The sequence below is a fragment of the Gambusia affinis genome, linkage group LG05 (assembly GCF_019740435.1).
Source record: "Gambusia affinis linkage group LG05, SWU_Gaff_1.0, whole genome shotgun sequence".
NCBI classification, from domain to species: Eukaryota; Metazoa; Chordata; class Actinopteri; order Cyprinodontiformes; family Poeciliidae; genus Gambusia; species Gambusia affinis.
In genome coordinates this window covers 4,367,559-4,383,671 of record NC_057872.1, presented here as the reverse complement: position 1 = coordinate 4,383,671, position 16,113 = coordinate 4,367,559, and the positions used below count along the sequence as shown (strand labels likewise).

The following is a 16,113-nucleotide window of genomic DNA, read 5'->3' as shown; positions in this document are numbered from 1 at the left end:
ATCAAATCCTCTTCAGTGTAAGGCAATCACTTTTTCAAGTTTTTTTGGTGTATTCAATCTGAGCCATGAACCCAAGTATATAACAGTATATACTTGGGTTGCCACATGGCATCAACAAACAAACCTTTTACTGACATTTCCTGACTGGAACGTTCTATAGAAACATCTTCTGCTGCATCCCCTGCCTCCATAAGAGCAATCTGGTTTCCCACAGAATGAATGATGTCACTCTGGACATTTAACGATTCAATCACATTGAATCAACTGTTCGAACAGCATGTGATGACCGCCACGTCTGTTGGTTTTCTATTACTCTTCTATCAATTATTTGCCATGTGAAATATTACGCCTTATACAGCGATGTTAGACTGCTTTATCTTTTAACACAGCTTCAACGGTAAAGAAAAACATAAATAAACGGATCTGGGTAAAGAATTGACCCATCATTTCCAGATTCATGTTCTGAGTTTAATCCGCTCAGTAACTTTCTCGAAATCACGCGTTACATAATCGGATTTGGGTCCATCTCCTTTCGGGTGTTGATCGTCAACATGACTGAGGGCGCCCTTGTTGTTCTATCAAGAGAGCTCAGATTAGCCGGTGATTCACCGGAAGTACTCTTCAAAATAATTTCGACTGAAGTAATTAGATCAAAACGTGAATGGGGTCTACAAACTCACCTAATTTCTGTTGTAGCTGTGGTCTCCAGAAAATAGACCCTTCCCCTCAAAAGATAAAAAAAAAAGAAAGAAAAGGAAAAAAAACAAAACTTTGTTAACATCTTGAGGAAAAAAAAAGTTGGCCTGTGTTGCTTTGTTTGTTCACCCCACAGAAGTCAATTGATCCCAGGGCCAGTTAATTATCAACCAATGCAGACAAAATTCATATGGGGCCCTGGTCCATTTACACTTGCCTGCTAAAGTATACAATTACAGTGTTACCATTAAATTATATGGATGTCAGTCATGTTGGATTTTGAACTTGGGAAGAAACATCATATTTTCTCACATGGACGTTTGACCTCAGGTCCCTGAGGTCATGGACTGTTAATTTTCCTAATTAAATTTAAGAAGTTTCAGCTTCTGAGTAAAGTTTACAATTCGACTGATACCAGCTAAATAATTCCTTCCTTCACCTGAAGAAGGAAAAGTACACTGAAACCGTGTTTGTTATAAAATTTCAAAGAATCCCTCTTCGAGGAACATCTTAAACATTTTTGCGTCAATGTGAAATTCAGCTTTTAATTTGGAATCAGATTTCCGCTTTCCGCCTCAGATGGCGTCGAACTTGACGCGGCAGCGCGTTTATAATCCGCTCAAGCGACGAGTAAGCAACCGAAAGACCAACAGCGGATGTCTTTGTTTCTCGTCAATTCTCGGTGAGACTCGGACGTGGTACGGACAACGAGGCGACCGCTTTTCTTCCCAACCCGACCCGTCACTGACCCTGCGTGTAAATGTTCACAGACAAGATGATGATGTCCCCGTGGGACCGCTGGTACTCCACAAGATGCTGCCTGTGCTGCCATGTCCGCACAGGAACCATCATCCTGGGGGTCTGGTATATGGTGAGCATCCGTCTGTGTCCCACTACATCCCTGTAGACATTCGGCAGCAGCGGGGAAGCGTGGCCTCGATGGAGGAATTCAGGTTGGATACTGTGCTCCAACAAAAGGATGAAATATTATTTCAGGGTATTTTGGTCATTTTTATGGGTTTGTAAGCCTGTCGCAATAAGCAATTAACCAATTAATCGCATGATAAGTTAAAAGCCACCCCAATAATGTCCATCCTGACAATTCATATTTTTTGAAGGGCTATTTTGTTTTAAAGAAACTTTGTAATCTAATTTATTTACGGTTTCGGTTGCGTCGGGTTTAATTTCCAATTTATTGTTCTTGGTCTTTTTATATCGTTATTTTTTTTCTTTTTAAATATACATTTAAAATATCTTCTTTGTCAAGGCTAAAGTGTTCTTTGCAAAATTGAAACTTATTGATCTTGTAGAGGGCTGAATTTGAATTATTATGCCGATATCTACACATTACTTATAAACGGTCTCAAAATTACGTAACAATAATGTTTTCATTTATCGCAATAATTTCTGTGATAATTTATCTTGTTATCTTGACAGGCCTATGTTTGTTATTGTTTACCTCTAAGATCGAAAGGCTATAATTAGCACAGCTGATGACATGTGCAGCTAAGTGTATGCAACTATCACAGTTTATTCCAGGTTATTGTCTCCTAATTGAAAATGAAGCCTTTGAAGTAAATTTAAAGGGCATGTGGAAAAATCCTTTCTCTACTTGCTATTAATAAATCAGCAGCAGGTCTCTTCAGGTAGCAGGTTTGGTGTCAGGTTGGCTATTGAATGTGAAGAATGCTCCGTTGCTTCACCCCATCAATAGGGATGAATGAGTCATCAGCATAATGAACTGCACAGGCCACAGAATGTGTTGTACCAAAAACACAAATTCCCAAGCAGACCTTTAATAGAATCCACTTTACATCTGCACAAAACCTGGAGTTCATGCATGCGTTTTAAGTTCTACAGCTCCACTGTAATTTGCCTGTTTCTTACCCATATGTCCTCTGTCCCTAAGCTCATCAATGCCGTGGTGTTGCTCATCCTGCTCACGGCCCTCAATGATCCAGAAAAGCATCATCTGACCAGTGCCGAGTTGGCGAATGACCTGGATGTCATGGATGATGCCAGTAAGTATCCTAAAAGCAAAGTTATAAGTAGAACTTCACAGTTCGATTTCCACCCAACACTATGCACCACTTGGTCTTTCATACAAAACCAATGAAAATACATTGAAGTTTGTTACTGTGACATAAAAAATATGGGAAAATTTAAGGGGTATTAATATTGCTGCAAGGCACTATATCTAGTACGCCTTTGGTACTTTTTCTGTGAGATGAATTGTTGATTAATCGACAAGTGTTATTAATATAATCTGAAGGTAAGTGTTGTTTCTGCTCCGTTTGAAGCTAGATTTTCTGATGACTTTATGGTTTTCTCTGTGAAACTAATGCGGCGCTTGACTGTTTAGCTAGACGACCACTCTAACTAGTGGACAGCAAACACCTTTGTGTGACTTTAACACCCAAAAGCACAGTCATGCAGACCTACTTTCCATCTGTCCAAAGAATTAGATAAATCCGTCTTAGCCCAGGAGTGCTCTGGTCTTGTTTGGCCCACATGGCATTCATTCAGATTCCCTGATTCGGAATGACCATAAAGTCCCAGGATTAGAGTTACCCTGTGAGGCCGGCTGCGTTCCAGCTGGTGCAGTATCACCTCTTCTTTTGAAACGCACACGGAAACTCGAACACTTTAATGTGATTTATTTATCTGAGGAGTTTTCAGTGCCAAGGCTGGACAAACACTAAAAGTTAGAGAGAACGTCTATGCAGTGTCGGACTGTTATTGTCTACTGATTTGAGATCATTCTTTTAATTTTACTCAATAAGAAAACAAACACCGTCAATGAAGACCACTCTACGCAATCAATTAAAATATTATTTTTATTATGACTTATGATTATCTACTCTATAAATATATAATTAATGGCAACTACATATTTTTTGTAGAGACTAAGGAAACTGGAAATGGCTTTTTTAGCACAACACCCTGATGTTTGCTTTGCACTTGTTTGAAAGTAAAAGCACTGCTAAAAGAACGTTAAGGTGACTAATTGATTTAAAATCACAAGGAGCCAAAGACTAGAAGTTAAAAATAACTTGTTGCTGTAAGTTAGCTAAATTTGTTGTCCGCTAGTAGCAAACATAGCTAATAGCCACCAACAATCCAGCTCAACATGTCCAGATTAGCTGGAACACAACATAGAGTATTTTTGTACAGTTGCTCTATTATGGAAAAAAAAAATGCAATCACTTATTTCCTTAAATTTATGGCACTTAAAGAACAATATAGGAATATACTTTCAAACCAGATTGAAAATAAATAAAATTGATAATACTTTTTTTTTTATCAATTGATTGTTTTTTTTCTTGTAATTGTCTAAATGCAAATGAGATTAATTGTAAATGAGGTCTGCAGTCGCACTTTCATTTTTGGTGTTCAAAGTTCTCGGGTTCTAATTCCGTCAGCTCTCTTGACATTCAGGTAAATTAGCCGCTGCAAACAAATGGATGTGTTTTCTGGACTAGAGGTGATTCACTGAATGACTCATAGCTTCGGTTTACTAACAAAATGCTGGATAATAAGTTATTGATCCACATGACGAGCCAGATGTCGTCTCCCTGAACTGTTCCAGAACTGCCGGTGCTCTGTCTGATTGTACCAAGCTCTTATTTTACATAACAGAGTTATTGCTTTTCCTCTGTTATGCTGAGGGTGATGTGAGGTAAAACAAACAGTGACTGACCCAAAAACTGAGGTCTATCCCTTCTCTACTTGACAGATGTGGCACACCTTTATTGTTTCTATTTCTAGTTTGAATTTCTAATATATTTATACTTTTGCAATTGCAGACATGTGCATCGCCTCAGCAATCTCCCTGCTGATGATCCTTATATGTGGAATGGCAACATATGGTGCATATAAGGTAAACTTAATTGTTATTTTGTAATATCTGTTTTTCCTGTGGAAGAATTCTACCTCTCTGTCTCACAAACGTCTCTGTCGCAGCTGCGTGCCGCATGGATCATCCCCTTTTTCTGCTATCAAATATTTGACTTTGCTCTCAACGCCCTGGTGGCTGTCAGCATTGTGGTGTATCCAAACACAATACAGGATTACCTACAGCAGCTGGTAAGAGTGATGTCATATAGAGTAAAAATGAGGGACGCTCCTTTACGTTTACCTCTCGGCTGTTTAATGCCGATTTTTTTATTTTGACTCGTTTGCAGCCGGATAATTTCCCTTACAAAGAGGAAGTCGCTGCGCTCAGTAACATCTGCCTGGTCCTCGTTGTGCTGCTGTTCATTGGCTGCATCATCGGCTTTAAGGTAAAACCTTCTTTGACTTCATAGTAAGAACCCAGGCACACATTCAAAAGTGTTTTTTTGATCAGTATTAATAACTTTTTAATAATCTTTCTTTCACATATTCTCAGCTGGATGTTTGTTTGAGCACCGTTTAGGTGTTTGTAAGTTTTCATAGGCAGTTTTGAGATTACAGCATGATACTAAGACACACATTTAATAATAAATATGTGATAATTGAAACATAGAGACGTGTAATTTTATAATATTTTTGTTTCTATTTTATAAAAAGAAGTTAAAACCAAAGTAAAAATTATATATAATTATCATTATGTAAAAATGATCAAATTATTGAGTATTAAATAGTTTCTGTGGAATTTTTCCCACTTCTCAATTATTGTGTGTTGCTAAAATAGTTAGTTATTTTGATTATTAATGATACAAAATATGCTAAATTTAGTACTTTTCAAATGATTAGTGTGTAAAATATCACATTTTTTGTAATAATCTTTATAGCGTATTAAATGCTAGTATTAGTCAGGATTTCTGTTGAGTGTTCTAGCCTGCAGTCTGTTTCTTGTCAGATGTAACACTGTGTGTTTTTCAACCCATATATTTTCCAAAAAGGGAAATTCCTCTTGAAAACGAGCAGCAAGTACAGATCCACTGAATAAATAAGAATATCACTGAAAAGATCCACATATTTCAGGAACTTTATCACAAAGTGAAACATATTATCTGGATTAATTCCACCCAGATGGATGTTTGGAAGCCATTGTTTCTGTTACTCATGATGATTTTTCCCCTTGAGGCAAATGAAAACGTGACATTTAGAATTAGAATATTACATCAAACTGATTAAAATTTTTTTCTTAAAAACAAAAATGTGGGCTTATTTAAAAGAGTGTTTAACACCTGGTTGAAGGTTGTTATTTTCAAAAGGTGCTTTCAGTCTGACAAACAAGTCTCCTCTGGACATATTTTCTAATTCGCTGAACATGACTGTAGTGTGCAGCAACAGGCAGGGGAGGGGCAGCGCTGCGTTATTCAGCTCCACACAGTTGAAGAAAACTTTTTCTTGGTTTGTGTAATCTGCAAACCATCATCCTGATCACACTCTGAGCCTCCTCTGCAGAGACCTGGGAGGTTAAATGCCCCCGCCCTGCCCTGCCCCACCTCACCCCATCCCACCCCACCCCTCTTTTCCTTCCTGCGGAGGCCTCTTTAAATCACACCGGCTTGTCTAATTGGGCTGTGACAGTAAGAAAGTAAAGCGCACTCCGAGCGGCTTTGGGCCGTGGAGCAGATGGACGGGTGGATTGAAGCTGCAGATGGTGTTGTGTTTAACAGACGGGCTCCAGTGGCGATTCGCCTGCAGAGAGCAGAAAGGATTCTGTGGATAAAGAACACAACAGGAGCTTGTTTCTCCTTTTCCTGCTAATTGATGGATGGGTCTCAGGCGGACCTAGTAGGCTGAGACCGAACTCCATCCTTTCATGCGCCTGCATGCAGGAAGTAAATCCGTTAACACGGCTTCTCTGGGGACGAGGCGACCCGACGGCAAATTAACATGAATGTTAAACAAACTGCTGCTCGTTTTCTGTCTTGTGAAGACAAGCGCGTCTTGCCTAGAATCACTTACTGCCGTCGATTATTTTACTCGTCAACGTTTTTCCCAGTCGGTAGAGCTGGTGTGAGGTCATCTGAGGTTCTCCTTTGCTTTCCTCCCGTCCCGTTCCCAGGCCTACCTGATCGCCTGCGTGTGGAACTGCTACAGATACGTCAGCGGCAGGGGCGGCTCTGAAATCCTGCTCTACGTCACCACCAACGACACCACAGTGAGTCACCATCTACCGTCTACACACACACGTTCAGTGAATCCAATTGAATTACAAAAAAAAAAAAAAGTCAGTTTATTTCAGGAACGTTGTCACTCAGTCAGGAGTCTGCAACTTGTGACTCTGGAGCGCCACTGCAAAAACACAAAATCTTACCAGGTTTTTGTTTTTTTGCCTAGTTTCTAGAGGAAAAGTTTTAGAACACATTTAAAATAAGACAAAACTAACTCATAAGTAAGTTTTCAACAAGAAATAGGAGCTTGTTTTAAGTTTATGATTCCTTACTGTTGATGAAAACGTTTTAGTTTCATTGTCAGACTGACTGGGGAAAATATTATAAGTGAAATCATTTACCAGAGGAACTAGAACTTTTTCATTAATATAAAGAAACTATTGACTTAAACAAGCTTCCATATCGTCCCTTAAATCTTAATTATGAGTTAGTTTTGTCTTATTTCAAGTGTATTGAGATATTATAAAATACTCTGTAAGATTTTGTGTTTTTGCTGTGTTCCACAGAATTTTGCTAAACTAATTAATCTAACTAATGTATTTAAATATAGATATATTTATGAAGGTTTTTATGTTTTATTAGTTTTTCCCAGTTTTTTTTCATTGACTAAACTTCTACGACAGAATGACGCTAAAAGTAGCAGCTCCTGTCATTACGGTGGAAACTATGTGCTTTTTTTTTTTTTTTACATATTTCAATCAACATCTCAGAAGAAAATGCATCCATACTTTTTTTTTTGTGTGCAAATGTTTGAATTTGTTTTAAATAAAAAAAAAAAAATAGAAATAAAATTGCAGTTCTTCAGCAATTACAACAAATTTCCAATAGTCAATATTTACTAAAAAAAAAAAGAAAGAGAAAAAAAAAGCAAACTTTTTCCATTATTTAACATTTGTGACTCTGAACGAGTTTCATTCAACAGAATTGGGGAGGAACAACATCCGGATTTCCCCATTGATTTGTCTTTTATTCCTGTTCCTCCAGTGAGAACAGGAACTTTAGACAGAAGCTGGAGAAAAGAAAACCTGACTTTATGTCTTCTGGCAGCCCAGCTGTGCTGCAGGCGTTCCAGCGGCCGCCTGAGCTCCTCCTCTTCAACACTGATATCTCTGTCAGTCTTCATGTCCGGCGAACAGCTGTGCAAACAACTTTTATGAACAACACCTGCAAAGATACTTTTCGCATCAGATCGCAACACGTGAAAAGCAGATAGTTCTGTGGAAGAATAAACTGTGTTACCATGAATATGAACAGCATTTACAGCGTTTCGGAGAACTGCTGGTCCCCCCTTTAACTGCTTCACATTCGGTCCCATATCAACCACAAAACCCACTGTTTTTGTTTTGAGTTTAAAGTGAAAGAAAAGCGGAAGAAAAACCATCCGCAGTTTTAAATCGCTAACCCAAGAAAATCTGAAAAGCCTGGCATTCGTTTACATTCACACAGGAGGAGTGAATGTTGTTCTACTTGTGAAAAGACGTTCAATAGGAATTCATTTTAACAATTACTCACTACTCGGACGCAGAGACTATTTTTACATGAACTGAGTTGAAATTGAAAAATTCGCTTGGACCTGACTTTATTTGGGGGCATCATGCAAATGAGGTGGCTGAACATAATAGCATGCCACACTTTTCAGATCCGTATTTTTAAATAAAAATAGAAAATCCTCCTTTTCCTTCCACTTATCTATTTTTGTGTTCATCTCTTGCAAGAAAACCCATAATGAAAAAATAAAGACAACTTTGTAGTCGTTGCTCCACAAAAACGAGGAAAAATTCAAGACACATGAAAACTTTTTTTGGAATATACTTTACATATACTTGGCGTATTTCCACAGTGTTTATGTCAGTGTTTAATGTCGATTTGTTTCTTTCTTGCACCTCTAAATCCATCAACACGCCTCACAGCTGGAGAGAAACCGATTGTATGTTTTTTTCCTTTTCGTTCATCCAGTCCCGGCCTGCGCTCATGTCTTTATCGTCTGCGTAGGTTTCCTTCTGCTGTAGCCAGTCTGTCCACTGCGGAGCCAACATGTTGAAGGCAGGAAGGAAACATAAAGGCAGTTTTTACCGAGGCCGGACGAACAGGGACGAGGCTCCGCTCTGCCAAAGCCCTCAGCCTGCAGCCTGGATGGAGTCCTGAGGCTCCACTGCTGCCACCCACTCACTAATTAGAGACACTTATAGCATGACAGGACGGAGGCAGAGGAATCACTAATCACCTGCTCTGACCATCAGCGCTTAATACCTGTCTCCATAGAGACCAGCATGTCCGCAGGGTATAGTCGAACCGAACGTTTGATTCAACGCCAGCATTTGGAAAACTCCTACAGCTGAAACCAGAAATTTAAGGACAATAAAAATACACCTGCGATTTTTTATTTTCTCATTGTCTGAAGTGACATCAGATGAAGCTTTTCTTGTTTTAAGTCAGTTTATATTTCCAAAAATTATTTCTATCTGCTAAATGCCAGAAAACATTAAGAAAAAACTTTTTTTTTTCTTTTTTTTGTGTGACTTTCTCAACCAAGTCAGGTGTTTAGGGTGTGTAAGAGAGACACTTCAAAACATGAAAAGTTGCTACATTTCAGTTTACTCGTCATAATAATATCCTGTTCATCCAACGATGAACAGGATATTATTAGTAACATGTAATAGTGAATGGAAACAGTCTTTTTATAAAGTTAGTTTGTATTTTCATCTCTAAAGTGTGGTTTGAAAACGTACCGTGAAAACCTTTGAAAAGTTCTTTAATTTTCCTGTGGGAAGGTTGAATGAACCCATTTGGTTTGACTTCACTGAAAAAACAGAATGAAGCTTCAACTTAAAAACAAGAATTAATTTGTTACATGTTATCAAATTAACTTTGTCAAACTTTACTTTACCTACGTTTGCTTTACATGACAACTTAAGAAACTTACTATACTTACCGGTACGTGATTGCTTGTAACAAATTAACTAGTTTTTTTTAGGTTGGACCACCTGTTTTTTAAAATTATTTTTCAGTGTTCTACCTTGTTCAGTTTCACACGTATTTAGATGAACCTGTGCTCCCAGTCTGCAGCATTTCAAGCAAACACTCCACATATTAATCCGTCGTGTGGTTTTATGCGTCGCCGTGGACGTTTAGTAAGCGGGGACGTCTATAGGGTCCTGATGAGTAAAACACCTGGCGCTGCAGAGGGGAAGTAGGAGGCCTCTCTCCTGCCTGACGACAGGAACCTGTCCATTTATCTCCCGGCATCAGCCTCCAGGTTTCATGTTTTTTCAGTTAAAACAAGGCATATTCAATTATAGCCTGGTACACACACACAGATATACACACACACACACACACACACTGCGGGCCGCTCTGTGGCTTTTGGTTAACAGCCTGATTGGTGAAACAGAAGTAAAAACGACGGTTTAGGTCGAAAGTGCACAAATAGAGTCCATGTGGGACGAATTCCTGGTCGAGCGTTAAGTGGTCGACTCCCACACAGAAGCTGTAAGGTTCCCATTAAAATGCATCAGAGCGTGAAATGAGGGTCGTTTCTCTGTAGGAGGTGGCGGAGGGGGAGAGAGGGAGCGTCTGGGACGGGCGACATTTGCTAAGACTGCTTAGGTATAAATTTGATCCATTTTGTTACGAAATACATTTTCGCAGCGTTTTGTGCTGAAGTAAAACAACAGCTGAGTCCAACACAGATCGTCACATCATTAGCTGTGTTTCCATTGGCCGCATAACTGCGCACTTTGATGTTTCAAAAATAAATTCGTTTACAGGTTTGCTTATAAACACACAATTTTGAAAAAAACAAAAGCAAAAAACAAACAAACAAAACAAACAAAAAAACCTCTTGTTTTTGGATAAAACGTTTTGGCTCCAGGAAGAGCTATTAATTAATTAATTATTTAATAAACTTTACATGGGGCGTGTTCCGGTGGCATAGAGGGTAGCGCGCCCCACGCTTGGAGGCCCTCAGTCCTCGACGCGGCCGTCGCGGGTTCAATTCCCGGACCCGACGACATTTGCCGCATGTCTTCCACCCTCTCCTTCCCCCCTTCCTGTCAGCCTACTGTGAAAAAAGGGACAATAGAGCCCACAAAAAGGACCCCCTGGTGGGGAAAAAAATAAAAAATAAAAAATAAAAATAAAATAAACTTTACATTAGTAAATCAGTAATACTTTTATAACAAATTTATGTCAGATCATGATTTCTTGCTTAATGTAAAGTTGTCATAATGAAGACATTTTGAATAATGTCATGATTTACGGAATATTCATGAAGACTTACTCATCATGTTTATGACGGTGTCATAACAAATAAAGTGTTACCCAATTATGTAACACAATATTGCATGTAAAATTGTGGGTTTTCAGCTCCAGCAGAATATTGACAGAGTTTTGCGATCATTAGCTTCTAGCTTCATGTTACTCTCCTTTGAACTCGCTGGAGCTGAGTTTGGTCTACATTTATAGAAGGTTTTGGTTTTTTCAGATTGGAAATTTTTGTAATTGCTGAAGAACTACAATTTTATTTCTCTTCCCGTTTCTCCAGTGAGAACAGGAACTTTAAATATGAAGTTTTCATATTTGGTAAAACTTCAGTTCAGTAAACTTTTTGGTTTTGTTTTTAATTTTCTATTGGATGCAACTTTTATAAACTTGTAGTGAAATTTTGGGTATCTAATTAAATCTATTATTTAATTGATCATTATTGATCAATTAAATGATGTTTGGCAGTTTTCTGGTCTAAAGCGGTTAGGTGTGTAGCTAACACAACGTCAGCCTGGGAAGACGTCAGCAATGATCTGTGATCTTGCTGAAGCAGACGGCGTTTCAGACGGTTCCCCTCAGAGGACCAGTTTGTATATTTATCCCAAAGTGCAGAAAAACAGGACTCAGGTCAGTAAAAGGATGGCTAACGTGTCTGCAGACCCCACACATCCTGGACTTTCATGATACAGCATGATACAGAACTACCAGAAACTACTTCACCATAGTTTTCCAGGGAAGAAGAGAAATGAGGCACAGGTAAAAGCTAACAGTTTGGTGTTTGAGTGCCAGGTCCGTTCATGTCTGTAGGAACGGACCTTCTCAATGGCTTATTGTTTAAAACATGGGACCCATCAGTGAGACACATGGGGTTGTATATGAAGCCAGCTGAACCGTTCAGGGAGCTCCTGTTTTTGTCGGCCACATGGCAAAAAGCGACTTCAGTGGGTGTCGGGTTACTCAGCTGCTGAATGAGGAAGTACAGAGGAGGCTAAAGACTCTTAGGGAAATTTATTTGATGGGATCTCAGGTTTGCATCTCTGATCTCTTGAAATGCAAACTTTCTTTTGTTTTTTTGTTTTTCTTTCATTCTTTGTTTCTTTTCTTCTTCGTCCCTGTCCTTATATTGGCACCGTGTAATGTTTCTCCTCTATGTTTCCTCATCCCTGTCGTCCTTTTGCTTGTAGGCTAACATGAGGCAGGGTTGAAATATTCAAAGTAATAACAAAACAGGATCTATCAGCTGCGGTCTGGACGCGAGAAGACCGAGTGAAAATGACGACCAGGACGTTGAACATATGGTCAACAGTCTGGTTTAGAGCCCAATTCTAATCTCAAGAATCACAACGCTACAGATTCCAGCATTACTGATATAAATTTGCTCAGTGTGTTAATTTTTTAATTAAGTATTCTAACTATAGTTATAAATTAGTCCCTAAGTTCATCTGCTTAATAATTTTAAATGTTACAAAGCTATATTAGGCAAACATTCTGATTTAGTAACGCTTTCAGTAGTATAAATAGTATATATATATATATATTTTTTTTTTTTTACATTTTTCTATCCCTATTTTCTGCTTTTTCTAGATGTTGCCTGTGCATTGCACCACATACTTTGTGAAAACAAAATGATACTGACCAAAATATTCTCCTGTGTTATTTTCTATTTTTATTTATTTTTTGTTAATGTGCAGGTGCTGCTGCCTCCGTATGACGACAACATCAGCGTCCCGTGCAAACAGGCTCCTCCGTCCTACATCTCCTCTGAGGCGACGGCATGAAAACATTCCGATGTTTGGATCCTGCAGATCGGATCCTCCTGTTGGCACTCGATACGACACACTCCAGCGAAACGACACACCACACTGCCTCTCCAGTTAACACTCTGTTAATCAATATCCACGACGGCACACGTCGCTCAGCGATCTCCCGTTCCTTCTTGGCGTTACCGACCAACTTGTAATTCATCAGTTCTCTTCCTCTTAGGTTTATCCAGGAGCGATTAGCATTGTGTGCTTTAGATTCTGGCTGAAATGACATGAAAGCTGTAGGAAGTCGCATACGTTACATATGTTTTTTGTGAATTCTATTTATTCTTTGTGCGTTTGTAACAGTATTATATGGATCTTGTTTATCTAGTCGTATTTGTGTTATGCTCAAATGAATCAGTAGCTGCGTTTCCATTACAAATGTGATCAAATCTATGTTAAAAAAAAACAAAAAAACCTAAATTTTGCAATTGTGAAAAAATATGTTTCCATGAAATAAGAAATGGAGCTAAAGCCACACATGAATAAGCTTGTTCACGCAATAAGTCTTTACAAAATATGGCAGTGATGGATGGAAACAGTTACATGATAAATATTCATAATTCATCTAAAACGTCGTGTCTACAGAGCCTACATATCCTGCGCTTTGGGGAAATAATAGTCTGCGATTTTACAGAAGAGTTACGGATTCCAAACGTTTGAATCACACATACTTCTATGAATTATACGATGCTGTGAGAGCTCTGGTGGAGCCAGCTGCATGTTGTCAGAAAAAATAAAAGCAAACCATCATCCTGCTACCACTTCCTGTCATCTTCTTCGTCGTTTCCGCCAGTAGTAACATCCGGTTGTTGATCACGTGACCCGACAAAAGTCACGTGAAAAAGGGAACTGTTACATCTATTTTGGCTGAAGTGCATGTATTTCAGCTGTATAAAATACATCAATTTCATTTGGCTGAAGACCCACCTCATCACGCTGTAAAAACCTTTTCATTGAAACCAGTAAGTGTTTCGAAATTGGCATGTTTCCGTTTAGCGAATTTATTTTTAGAACTTAAATTTGCCCAATTCTGTAGTTAATGGAAACGCAGCTAGTGAACGGTATGGACCAGCGTGGGAACGGATACGGAGTTATTCGGTATCCGTCTTGTCTCTGCTCGTGATCAGGGTTGGATTGCCTTCTCTCTCTCTCTCTCTCTGTCTCTACAATGGGTTGCACTTTATCTGCTCGTGTATGAAGTGTCCCCTTAACTTGAAGTTTTCTAAAGAGATGAATCTGCCTGTATTCTGACGTGATCAAAGAGCCGCCCTCATGTACATCACCAAGCTTTTTTCTGTGTTCTTTTTGACTGAATTACGTGACTCTGATCAGGAGCATAGCGTTGTGAACTTTTTACCGTGTTTCTACCGACCGACGAAGAACGTCTTAGCTTAGCTGCACTTTCTATTTTTAAAGCACATTAGAGGCGCTGATCTAGAATTGCTTGTGTGAATGAGGGGAACCCGGAGCGTTGGGAAAGCGGATCCTGCTTGTGTTTTATCAATCAAAGAAAGAAAAAAAAGCATTTTTTTGCTCTGTGTAAACATTACACAACCACGTTCCACCAGATGGACTTGTTGGCTTGTTGCTGCCTGAAAACAAAACATTCTGCAAGGACGCAAGTGTCACTGTTTCGTGGAATTAATTGATGTGATATTTTTGTCTATTAAAACCAAATTTCCTGAACAGATGTTGTGTTTTATTTTACGATTTGGTAGTAATCAGCTCATAGCTCAGCTCTTCACTTTTTCCATATTTTGTTGTGTTACAGCGGGTCTCAAAATTCAAGGACCGCTGGCCAAATCCGGTTTTTACGTCTAACCTTTGAGATTATAGTTGTGTTTTTAAATATTATTTTTGCTAATAAAATCGCAGTTTTACTGTACATGACGGTGAAAATATATTTAATGTTATTTAATCTCAAGAGGAACTCATCGAATGCAGACAGCTTCCTATTACTATTTTAGTAGTTTTTTTTATTGGTAGTTTCATGAATGCTTTCCGCCTCAAGTTCTTTCTTGAGCTTGATGTGACGTTTTAGACATTTATGGTGAATTTATTAAGAATAATCCCATTCACATGGGTATCCATGCCCTCCATTGTAAAATAGCGTGACGCAAAGTATCACGCAGCTGTGAAGTGGAAGAAAAATGTTGGTTTTCAAAAATATCTTACAAATAAAAATCTGAAACGTGTGGTGTGCACATGCACTATCCAAACGGGGCTGGATAGTGCAATTTACCTTCAGAGGACTCATGTCTGGACTATATTTCTGTGTAATTTATTTGTCTTGTATGAATCCAGCTGTTTTGTGAAGGCCTCAGAGGTTTGTCATGACAACCCTGGAAAACAACAGGCTGGGAAGACGTTTAAAGCAATGTTGCATAAAGAGACAAGATTTCAGGCTCCGAGCATCTCACAGATTCAATCCATCTGCAAACGGAACGAGTTTGTTGGATGCTAAGTGTGGTTGAACATCAAACATGGCGGCTGATGCATGCTTGTCAGCTAATCGGAGGTCCTGTGAAGCGTTCCTCCATAACGAATGATACAAGAGTCAATTTTTACGAGTTTTCTTTTTCTCTCATTATTTTCATATCCATTATTAAAAATATTTAAACGCTGGACATGGGGACATTTTTAATTCTGTCCTATTTGCTTGGAAGGTTCGGTGACAATATGTCACTGTGAAATAAACACAAGCTGCAGTTGTGGGTTTACAGGCAGGCTGAGCTGAACGAGAGGCGTCTCCGAAGTTAAGAGTCAGAGGGAGGGTAAACAGAGAGGTGAAGCAGATGGAGGAAGGGACTGAGTGAAGCAGAGAGACACACTTCTGGGATATACATACATGGATGTGAGTATTTACGGCGGGAGGCAGCAAGACTGGAAAAAATATTTCCAGCGAAGCTTTTCGTTTTGATTCCGTTCTGGTGGAGACAGAGATATTGTTTCAAAGAAGCTTAAAACTGGTTCAGTTTTTCCAACAAGGTGAGTGACTTTCGTTTGAACGCAGTTCTGTTTCCATTCTAGCTAAAGTTAATCCAGGAAACAGATTATTTAATGTTTGCTTCAGGGTCTGGGTCAGAAAACAACTGGGCTCCCTTCACCTGTGTCAGGAAAAGCCATCAAGTAGGAAGAAATGACCAAAACAGAGATCAGGTCTAATAAAAGCTGTTCAGTTCATCGTTGTTTGTTTGAGATGATAGTAAACATATTATCTTGGACTGATTTTATTA

The 16,113-nt window shown here is 38.9% G+C and overlaps 1 protein-coding gene across 3 annotated transcripts; it reads left to right on the top strand.

Annotated features, from left to right (window-relative positions):
- The first annotated feature begins 1,322 nt into the window (after positions 1–1,322).
- Positions 1,323–14,557, top strand: LOC122830729 (lysosomal-associated transmembrane protein 4B-like). Of its 3 annotated transcripts, none has more exons than XM_044116345.1 (7): positions 1,323–1,567; positions 2,606–2,717; positions 4,503–4,576; positions 4,660–4,782; positions 4,881–4,979; positions 6,698–6,793; positions 12,761–14,557. In XM_044116345.1, exons 1-7 carry the CDS (start codon positions 1,457–1,459, stop codon positions 12,845–12,847), a joined length of 702 nt encoding a protein of 233 aa, XP_043972280.1. In that variant the 5' UTR covers positions 1,323–1,456; the 3' UTR covers positions 12,848–14,557. The 3 variants fall into 3 exon arrangements, with proteins under 3 accessions (XP_043972280.1, XP_043972278.1, XP_043972281.1); XM_044116343.1 differs by lacking the exon at positions 12,761–14,557 and adding an exon at positions 8,799–9,359; XM_044116346.1 differs by lacking the exon at positions 12,761–14,557 and adding an exon at positions 8,763–8,874.
- The last annotated feature ends 1,556 nt before the right edge of the window (positions 14,558–16,113 follow it).

What these genes read in the sequence shown, in the direction of transcription:
- LOC122830729 (XM_044116343.1), top strand. Translation starts at nt 1,457, where the DNA reads ATGTTCACAGACAAGATGATGATGTCCCCGTGGGACCGCTGGTACTCC. An exon ending in GGATGTCATGGATGATGCCA is followed by an intron (nt 2,718 to 4,502) that starts GTAAGTATCCTA and finishes TTGCAATTGCAG; the next exon opens with ACATGTGCATCGCCTCAGCA. An exon ending in AGGATTACCTACAGCAGCTG is followed by an intron (nt 4,783 to 4,880) that starts GTAAGAGTGATG and finishes ACTCGTTTGCAG; the next exon opens with CCGGATAATTTCCCTTACAA.